Below are 11260 nucleotides of genomic sequence, written 5' to 3' on the forward strand. Positions count from 1 at the left end.
CTATATAATTAGACAATGTTCTATCAACTCTACAAGGATGAAGTATACCAGACCTTCATGGAGGCCCTGCTGTTCTGCTCCCCAGGAAACAGTTATCTGGGAAGAAAACAGCAGCCATTTTGGAAACTAACGAGATCTGATCCTCCAGCAGCCAGAAAGGCTGAGGATCAGCAACAGCGAATCAAGGTCCAGCACACGATGTGTCAGCAAATCAGTTCCTAACTGGAGCCAGAGGAGTGAAGAGGGATGCTTCCTAGGCTACAGTTAGATGAAGCAGATTGAGCAGGTCCTATTACTGGCCACAATCAGTGGCAGGGACTAAGAAGGAATACCTACTGATTCAACCCCAGAAAGGAAATTTAACCCAGAAAGGATAAGAGATTATTTTGTTTGTAATGAACCCTGAAGAGCAAGGAATTATTTTTGGTTTTGTTTGTTATACCCCAGAAGGGGTTTTGGACTGTGTGACCTGGCCAGAGGGCTGAGACAGAGAACACCCAAAGAGGCCGGCTGACAACCTGCAGCAGGATGCTGATAGCCAAGGAGATTGACAGCCATGCAGTCCAATGGCAAGGGGGCATGCAAGGGGTGAGTGAAACCCACCACAACTTGGTTGAAGGTCTGGTCTATACTAGAGTCAGCTTTGGTCAACAAAACAGAGGTGATGTATACACTGCAATCAATCCCTCCTTCCCCAACAAAACTGCTCTATTTTTTCAACAAAATAAAACCATCTCAACGAGAGGTGTAGGTTTTTGTCTGCTTAGTTAGGGTGACACAGTATCAATATAGACACTGCATCCCCTTACATTGGCGGTGGGGCTGCCAAGGTCATCTTGTCTAACCCCCTGACAAAATGCAGGATTTGTTGTCTATACCATCCAAGACAGATAGATGGCTCCAGCCTCCTTTTGAAAACCTCCAGTGAAGGAGCTACCACAACATCTAAAGGCAGTCTGTTCCATTGTCCTACTCTTCTTATAGTTAAGAAGTTTTTTCTGAGATTTAATCTAAATTTGCTATGCCATAGTTTGAACCCATTGTCTTTTGTCCTGCTTTCTGTGGCAACAACTTGTCTCCATTTTTATGGCAGTATCTGAAGATCAAGTATCTGAAGATCACTTTTATCATATCCCCACTTAATCTCACCTTTCCCAAACTAAATATACCCAGTTCCTTCAGCCTTTACTCATATGGCTTGCATTGTATCTCTTTGATCATCTTTGTCACTTGTCTCTGAATCCTTGCCAGTTTCTCTGCATCCTTTCTATACATTGGTGACTAAAACTAGACACAGTACTCCAGCTGAAGCCTCACCAATACTGAGTAGAGAGGTACTATCATCAACTGTGATTTGCATGCTATGCCTCTATTAATGCAACCTAAAATTGCATTTGCTTTTTATGCACCTTCATTGCATTGCTGACTCATATTGAGGTTGCGATCCACCACAACTCTCAGATTCTTCTCATCAGTGCTGCCACCAAGCCATCCATATTTTCCCCCATATTATATTTGTGCATTTGGTTTTTCTTCCCTCAGTGTAGCACCTTACATTTGTCTTTGCTGAATTTCATTTTGTTTTCTATAGCCCAGTTCTCCAATTTATCAAGATCCCTCTGAATTTTAGCTCTATTCTCCAAAGTTTTGGCAACCCTCCCTAGTTTTCTGTCATCTGCAAATTTGATCAGTATGCTCTCTATACCTACATCCAGGTAATTAATAAAGATGTTAAACAACACCGGACCGAGAACAGATTCCTGTGGAACCCCACTTGAGACCTCCCTTCAATCTGACATCATTCCATTAATACTTACTCTTTAATCATAGAGAACAATTGGTAATCATCCTCTTTATAACAGACCTTAACATATTTGAATACTGTTATCAGGTCCCTGCTCAGTCTTCTTTTTTCAAGACTAAACATGCCCATTTTTTAATCTTTCCTCACAGGTCAGCTTTTGTAAACCTATCAGTTTTGTAGCTCTCCTCTGGATTTTCTCCAGTTTTTCTACTTATTTCTTGAAGTGTGGTGCCCAGAACTGGACACAACAGAGCAGGACAATTACATCCTGTGTCTTACATATGACTCTCCTGTTAATATACCCCAGAATGATAGTCTTTTTTACAACTGCATCACATTGTTGACTCATATTCAAGCTGAAATTTACTATAACCCCCCAATCTTTTTCAGCAGTACTACTGCCTACCTAGTTATTCTCCATTTTGTAGTTGTGTAGTTGAATTTTCCTTCCTAAGTATATTGAATTTCATCTTATTGATTTCAGACAATTCTCCATTTTATCAAGGTCATTTTCCAATTGGAATTCTAATCCTGTCCTCCAAAGTGCTTGAAACCCCTCCTCCCACTTCCCTTAACTTGGAGCCATCTGCAAATGTTATAAACATACTGTCCACCCCATCATCCAAGGCACTAATGAAAATGTTGAATAGTATCAGACCATGACAGACCCCTGCAGGGTCCTACTAGATACGTCCTCCCAGTTTCACAGTAAGCCATTGATAACTGCTAATTGAGTATGGATTCTCAACCAGTTGCGCACTCGCCTTAGAGTAATTTCATCTAGATCACTTTTCTTTAGTTTGCTGATGAAAATGTTATGTGGGACTGTCAAAGCCTTACTAATATCAAAATATATCATGATTACAGCTTATCCCCCAGCCACTAGGCCAGTAACCCTGTCAAAGAAGGAAATTAAGCAGTTTGGCATGATTTGTACTTGACAAATCCTTGTTGGACATTACTTATAGCTCTGTTATCCTCTATTATAGTTATATAATGTCTTTCATTCCAGAGAATCCTGAAATGCTTTGTGGACTAAGATACACAGAGATGAGTTTATCCACCACTGAAATAGATTTCAGCTAAAAGGTGAAAAGTGTTAGTGAAAGGTGATGGCAGCTATTGAACAGCTTACCTCAACAGTACCAAAAAAGGAAAAGTACTTCAGCAATTTGAAGCTGCAGGTAAAATTGAAAGGGGGAAATGCATTTGGGAATTTGACCAGGGCACTGGAGTTTGACAATCCTATTCTTTTGAAAAGTGCCATTTAGTCTTTGATTACCACAATTAGTCAGAGCCTCAGTGTATCCTTTCATCTCAAAGCGATTATCTCCAGCAACACAGCCCTATAAAATCAGGGTTATGATTCAGTACTGACTGAGAAAATACAGTCACCTGTTGAATCACAAACACCCCTTCCTACAACATCTAGATGTTCTTTTGAGGGTTCTCATACAAATATTGGCCCATTCAGATCCTTATCAGTTTATAAAATCTGAGTGGATTACTGCATGGGGCTAATTCTCTGCTCCACTGTGATCCTTTTATGAAAGGGCAGTTAAGGCTCAAGGGAGAATTCCCACTGGCACAGGTTTTGCAGAAGGCACCTTATGCTACCTTATGAGGCTCTTGCCTCAAGGTCCGATGAAGGGCACATATTAGAGGTAGGAATTCAATGGGCTGCACTGAGGAGTAGTGGGACAGATGGGATTTCCAGGAGACATTACTGCCCAAAAGCAGCTAGGGATGGCCTGTCATACTTGAGCAGCACTCTAGCACTGGCTCCTCTAACAGCTCAGAATCCATTAGGAAAGTGGAAAATGGCTTAGACACTTAGCCCCCACTCCCAATCCTTGGGCTGTGATTTTGTGTGTGTGTGTGTGCATACACGCGTGTGCTGCACAGCATTAAATCTCACCCCCGGTGAGTAATGCAGAGCAGTTCCATTGGCCATTCACACTGAATTGAACAAGCAATGTTTGATTAATAAGAAGTAGCCTAAGGACCAGATTGTCAAAGGTATTTAGGTGCCAGATTCCTATGGGAAGTTGGCACCTAAATGCCTTTGAGGATGTGGGCCTAAGTCATTGAGGCACTTAAGAAAATTCCACCCAAATATAATACCGTAAGTGTGTATATTGTTCCTGCAAATGCACTGGTATAACCACCAAAGGATGTACAGTTTATTTTACAGTAATCTTTATCATTGCATCAAAGGGCTTTATAAACTCTAATTTATTGCTTAAAGCACCCAGCCCTTAGTAGCAATATCTGAAGCGACACAGGGGCAATTGAGAGTTATGAAGTTTTTACCCATTTGCATTAATATCAATGTAAGCATTGATTGACTCTTGGCTAATAGCTGTAACTTTACCATCTGGGACAGCGTGCAGCTGTGCCACTCAAAATGCAGTATAGAGAATGTTCCACTATTTTTTGTGGATCAGCTTATTCTTCTGTGTGCTTGGACAAATACTGTAGCTGAAAGGGGTGGAAGAATGGAGCCCAGGCTCCTCCCATTCTTTTCTCACTTGCTTACAGTGGGGAGTACCAGGTGAATAGCTCCGGCTCTGCCCATCATATCCAGACTTGCAAACAGAGTAGGGCTGAGCTGGGAGTAAGAGGTCTTGAATAAGGGCTTTAAAATCCACCTGTTTGTGAGTAGTTCCATTTAACTCAACAGAAGCACTTAAGAAGGAAGAGACTACTCAGCATGAGTAAAGGTCACCTAAATGAACTCCAAATTAGGCATAAGCTGGAGGTCTCCAGAAACCCATTACTCTAACTTTCAATGTTGTTTATATGTTTCAGCTTTGTAGGTTTACATTGTGGGTCTATACAATTCCTGAAACAGCAGTACATGGGTGTCATATATTTTAATTGTTCACAATTCTGTGACTACATTGTCTAGTTGCTGTCAAATGCAACCATAAATAGCTTGGATCACCTCTATAGCATGCTCATTGGCAAGAAAAATTGTAAATAGGCACCTTTTGTTCATTCTTCTGCATTTGATATGGTGGCAGCTGCAGCTTTTATTGAATGGCTCTGTCAATTTTCAGACTGATAAAGTAAAAATCCAACTGGCTAAAGACGTACATTTCAACAGGAGCTATTCTCTGATCAGGGAGTATGCCATGAAAAGACTTGAAAATCTTGATGTTCTGAAGCAGAAATCAAAAGAGGCCTTCAAAGCTGGTGGGATAAAAAAGCCAGAACCAGGCATAGGGTGGGCATCAGGTGGAATTTATGAAAGTTTAATGACTCTGTGTTTATTTTCAAATGATAAGTTTGGGGAGCAAAGTTTGGATTGGTAATAATTCTAGAAGCCTTGGGGCAGTACTTCACAAATGTTGACATTTTCTGTCTTGAAAATGCAACTATTTTTATTTTAGAAATTTTTCACAAAATGGAATGTTTATATATATAAGAAATTGTATAACTTATTTTAAATGGTCAACTGGTAGAATAAGTAATATGATACATATATACATCAATTCAGATTTGACTTCAATAAGCTCACATATTAAGTAGTAACTTGACTTCACATGAGCAAAGGTTTAAGAAATCAACCTAATTGTTTTCTTTAAATATTGGTAAGAATTAGCCTTTAAGTTATAACTCAGAGTTATCCTGATTCCCAGATGGGCATATCAATAACTCAAAAAAGAGCTAACATGGGCCATTGTGACAGATACACTCCCTAGCCCACACCCTACAGCCAATGCAGCAGCCAAGTAATTTTGACCTACTAGAGGGAGCTGGGGAAATGCAAAAGGCTCCCTGGGAGGCAGCAGCGGGGAAAATATCTGGGTGTGAATTGGTGTAGAGCTGTAGGGCTATGGAGACAGTTGATTATAGTTGCTGCCTTTGTTTTGCTGCTGCTGTTTTTGTTCTGTTTGGCCTCTTTATAAGTTCTGATAAAGATGTCCCTGAAGAAAAGAGACCCCTGATGGCTGGCTAATGGTTTTATTTTTGGGTAGGAAATCAGTGCACCAGCCTATAGCCATATTTATAGGTGATGGAAATTATGTTAACACTTACATATTGGTAAATTGACCGAAGGCTATGTCTGCACTGCAATTGAAGGTGTGGTTTGTAGTTTGAGCAAGTTTAGATGTGCTCACTTTAATCTAGTGAGCTTACTAAAAATAGCAGTGACGTCGTGGTGGGGTGGGCTTTAGTACAGGCTGTACAAGCGGTCCCGGTCTCCCTGGGTACATATTCTCATTGCTAGCCTGTGCCACTGGGTCTTCGCTACATTTGAGCCATTTGACCATTGTATAGAATGTGTTGCTGTATGACATTTATTCAAAGATTTAGCTGCTAACATTTTACCTTTCTATCCTTTTTTAATATATTGGCAAACTAACTGGTGGGGCCTCCTTCTAATGGTTGGTCCATAAGAGGATAATAGCCTGCTTCAGGGTCTGGCTAATTGATGTACTCCTTTACCTCCAGATAGTAGATATCTGTACTGGGGTGCTCAAGGTCCTGAGTCCAAATCCTGATGTTGATCTTGGTGGAGGTTCTGACACTGCCACAGTATAATTTTAGATTTTCAAAACTTGCTAATTGATTATTATTAAAATATAAAGTTAAAAGGTTAGGAAAACAATTTCTGTCATTTTAGTGTAATACTGAATTATTTTGTGCTTTGTTACTAAATTATCTGTGTAAGACCCCTGTGGTCTTACAAGGAAAATTATATTTATAACTTCACTGGGACCAGTTGAGTATTGAGAAATAGAATAGCAGTGTATCAATATGTTAGCAGTTTTGCAAGATCATAAAGTGCTTTTGTTATTTTCCTTTAATATCTACTCTACATTGCTATTTCCTTGCAATATTAATATGCTTGTAGTAAATTCAGAGAAAAAACCAATACTGATTTAGCTGAGAATCGATGAGAAGAGTAAAAAGGTGAGATGCACCAATCAAATTTTGTGTGACTGCAAAAGACAGCAGCTAGCTTTCCTAGCCATATATGAACCTGTTTTTCCTGGTTTTTTCACTCTAAACCATTATTTTATGCCTTTGAAGCACTAGACTTTGTAATTGATAGAACAATCTATTTAAACATGTAGCTTGCATGCTTAGATAAACTGTTTGTTTATCGAAACTCAGTGAACTGTATGTTGTTGATTGTCTATTTAATGTAACCATGGAAGCAACAGAAAAAAAGTCACTAGGAGAAAACCTTTCATGGACAGGAGAGTTCAGTTTTGAACCTTAAATAATACCCAGGTCTCATATTATTTTTCATCCGCAGATCTCACAGTGCTTTATAAAGGTCAATGTCATTATCTCCATGGTGAAGGCAAATTCATTTGTAACTTCTCTTCCTCAGAATTGCTATCTATATGACATATTGTTTACAACAGATAAGTTTATTTTAACGTATACATCATCTCATCTTATTTTAATCGTCTGACATCCCTTACTCTAGGTACAACAGAATTGCTCTTGTGAGAGTGCCAGTAAAAGTCTTTAAAGCATATAAATACTCTGGACTAAGTCAGGAGGAAGGCTACACATCTGCACAGAGGAATAAAGGGGTGTAAAGGGTCCCTCATGCTTCATGAAGTGTGCTGCTTGTATTCCTAGACCGTGTGTAAAGCAAAAGTAGTTGCTGCCAGTTTTGCTACCTCTCCATGCCAGATAGGTAGGCAAGCAGAAGCGAGCTGACTCAGCTTACATTGCCCATGAACAAAGGGGATGTAGGGACTGAATTGTGACTGACGATTCTGTCCCTGTCGTGCTCCTCGGACAGTACAGCTAGATGACAGTCCAGCTGTCTCTTGGTCATTGATTATTATTCTTCAGTGGAGAGTCATGAAGCATCTTAACTAAAGGTGAGACTTTAAGAGCTCAGGTGTATGGGTTGACATTGGATGAGGTGTATAAGCAAGGTCTGAATTACCTCTAATCATGAAAGATCCCAGGACAGTCTTGCAAAATGAAGAGGGGTAGCCCTGATAACCTAGACAAATTTAATAACTGTCCAACCAAATTAAATTCATTTTCATTTGCAGTTTCAGGTGGATTCCTGTAAAATATCAAATAGTGTTTTTTGTGCAGTTAAACACCCTGAACTAGATCCATTAGATTTTTATAGTTAAATATTAAATAGCTATATTAGAGTCCCTGGTTGGAAGTGGGACTTCATTACAAACACAAAAATGAACATGGTCCATGCACTGACACTCTAGGAAAATAAGCAACATATGAAGGGAAGGAAAGCTCAGATAATCAAATGCACACATATGTACAACTTTTATTTATGCACACAGGCCTCAGTTCATTAAGATACTTAAGTAGGTGAATAACTTTAAGCTCATGCATAGATCTATTGATTTCAATGGGACTCCTGTTTTGGTAAATATCAATTTCTCCAACGATCCTTCATCCTCGCCATTAGGGACTGGATGATTTCTCATGATGTCCCAGCAGAACTGAGTTTTGAGGGGAGATTCGAAAGAGGAGAGGATGGTAGCCTAATGGATCACTTTCGGTTGGGGATGTTCTGTGCATAAGGGAGACTCACAAGAAGGCTCAATGACACTTAAGGGAGAAGTAGACAAGTGGGCTTGTAGAGGTTGGCTTGACAGCAAAGCGGCGGAGTTGTGGGGCGGAGATGCGATAAAGAGTGTTTTATGTGACAGCACAGACACTATAGGATTCTAACTTTTTGGATACAATGTTCAAATGCTTTGCAGTTTGCTAGTGGAGAGATAACATGACAAACATTTGATTTGTGGAAGCTGAAATATACGACCTTACTGATTCTGGCTTGCTAAACTTGGCGTATAGTGTAAGTGCTTCCATAAAAATACAAAACACATACCTCTATTTGCACATACAGTGAAACGTTGTTTATCTACAAATTGTGACCTTGGCATAGAAAAAAATTAGTACCAGTGCTTTGATGTTCTTACCATACTGACATGAAAGCAATTTTTCTCAAGACAGGTAACAGCTAGTGATGAGCATAAATGAATTAGTGCCTAGTTAATGCAGAGAAACAACTGTCTGAGACTATAGAGCATAAACTGAGGATAAGACCATAAGTTCTGGCAACATCTCCCTTGGTAAATACACTCAGTACAAACGAGCCAGCCTGAGAATGCTCATCTTATTTTTAACCTCAAAATGTATTTTGCAGCAATATTTCCTTCTTTTCCAAAAATACAAACAGATCCCTGTATAATTAATTTAGGATTCTTTCTATTACTTGCATGTTTGTTTTCATATCACAAACACCTTTTGTATGAAGAGAAACTCCATTTATTGCTTTGCTTCCAAGCCTGGACTCTCATGAATAGGTCTATGGACAACTGATTTCAAAATAGCTACTTTCTTTAATTGCTGACTTTGGCCCTAATTCAGCAAGGTACTTAAGCATGTGCTTAACCTCAAGCACACAAGTAATCCCATTGACTTCAGTTTGCTTAAAGTTAAGCAAGTGCTTAAGCATCTTGCTGAATTGGAATCTTATTCCTTTTACTTTCAGAATCCTAGATAATGTCACCCAGTTTCTGTCAAGCTGTGAATGGAAACAAATACTTTGCTAGTTTTTAAGGTTCAAGTCTAATCACAAATGTGTGATGTTGTGAGCAGAGCCATTTAACCATTAAAAATTGCATCTTTGCCTGCTCAACAGGCATAATAGTGGATTTAAAAAAAAAAGATGTGCAGCATGTAGCTGAAATTATTATCTGGATTTGATGGAGAGGAACATTACATATTATCCACGAGAATCTCAACTCAGCCTCTTGTGTCCAAAATCACAGTCAAAACTGGGATATGAACATTCAAATTGGGGTCTTTGGAACCTGATTTAAATGGGTGCTCCAGGAAATACCAAAAATCTGTTCCTTAAAAATGACTCTGGGGTAGGACTGAACTTAGTGTATTTGAGGATTCTCTGAATCAGTTCCTTAGGGTGGGAGCTTGTTTACAATTGATACTCGTGTACAGGTTTTACTGTAGTTTTACTGTAGAAAGCTCTTGTTCAGATTCAGTCTACTTCATGTACAGGTTTCACAGCTGGTACCCAGTTACCTGATTCGCAAGCACAAATGCTACTAGTGATGGCAATCCAAGTTTGGGAACTCATTCAAGAATTTAAGTGTACAATTTGAGGTGTACAAATTTAGATATTGCGTTTGAAATTCTGGCCCTATATTGAGTATTGATGTTTAAGATGACCATTTGATTTTATTTTCATTGAATGAAACATAACAGTACAAACTGTTCAATATTATCAAATATCTGCATTGCAATATAAAATCAAAACAGCATGCCAAACAAGCTCCCTACTGTACAGTAAATATAGCCTACACTTAATTATCATAAGCACTTAATTAACACAGCTTTCAGAATAATGCATTATGGCACACTGCGTGTTTCAGAGATGCAACAAGTTCCTTTTAGAGGCTAATGAGACTTGGGGCAGGGGGCTTTTACCTTTAGAATTGTCAGGTTCGTATATCTGCAATCAAATTCACACAGTGAAGCTGCAGTGAAATAGACATTTGAGCTGTAGTTTTCAGTGTTTATAAATGTATTCAAACAAAAGAAATTTGCTGTAGGCTCCAAAGAAGAAGCAATTTGCTTCTCTAAAGAAATTCTTCAATTGACTAGCAAACCTTTTAAAAATATTTATCTGACACTCATGAAATTCAGAAACTGAGAATGCATACTTCGTTTTAAAAGAAATTCTGCATTCAGGCAGCGGCAGGATGGAGGAACTGAACGAGGCGCTGTTGGCACCGCTGCTGGAGTTGTGGGGGCTGGAGGTGGAGGCGCACAGGGTGCTGGCGTTGACCAGGAACATGTCTGCCGCGGCGGTGCAGCTCTACTTCAGTGGCCTGGAAACACAGGAGCATGCAGCTGATGGTGGCTACAAGTTGGTGGTCATGGTGAACAAGGAGCTTGCCATGGGTGTCGGGAAGATAGCAGCCCAAGTGGGACATGCAGCTGTTGGCCTGCACCAGTTGATACAGAAGAAATCCACTGAGAGGGAGATGATCTGCCAGTGCGATGAATGTGGTGCCAAGAAGGTTGTAGTTCAAGGATCAAACACTGCCCACCTGATGGATCTGCAAGTATTGGCTTTCAGCCTGGAGCTGACAACATACCTAGTGCAGGATGCAGGGAGAACACAGGTTCCAGCTGGCTCATACCCTGTCCTTGCTATTATCGGAGAAGAAGAAATCCATGTCTTATCTCTGTAGTCAGCAGACCTCTGTACCATGATTTACCTAAGAGCCCTTTCATCAAAGGAATGGGATGTTTTTAAAATAACTTTCATTCCCTAATATTAACTCATTAGTCTGCAAACACCGTTTAACCTGGATTTTTGTGGCCTAAGAACCAAACTTATATTTGGAGAGTAGATGTAATATTATCCAATGTCTAAATTAGTGTCGATTGGTACAAAAATATTTCATT

General features: G+C 39.6%; 1 protein-coding gene across 1 annotated transcript; it reads left to right on the forward strand.

Annotated features, from left to right (window-relative positions):
• Positions 1–10548: 10548 nt before the first annotated feature.
• On the forward strand, positions 10549–11043 carry LOC137163818 (probable peptidyl-tRNA hydrolase 2). Its single transcript, XM_067564166.1, has one exon. It carries the CDS (start codon positions 10549–10551, stop codon positions 11041–11043), a length of 495 nt encoding a protein of 164 aa, XP_067420267.1.
• The last annotated feature ends 217 nt before the right edge of the window (positions 11044–11260 follow it).

The sequence above is a fragment of the Emydura macquarii genome, unplaced genomic scaffold (genome assembly GCF_026122565.2).
Source record: "Emydura macquarii macquarii isolate MOO-44397 ecotype Brisbane River unplaced genomic scaffold, CSIRO-AGI_Emac_v2 contig_2636, whole genome shotgun sequence".
Lineage (NCBI taxonomy): Eukaryota > Metazoa > Chordata > Testudines > Chelidae > Emydura > Emydura macquarii.

Bases quoted from the DNA above. Each gene is read 5' to 3' on its own strand.
- LOC137163818 (XM_067564166.1), top strand. From the start codon at position 10,549: ATGGAGGAACTGAACGAGGCGCTGTTGGCACCGCTGCTGGAGTTGTGG.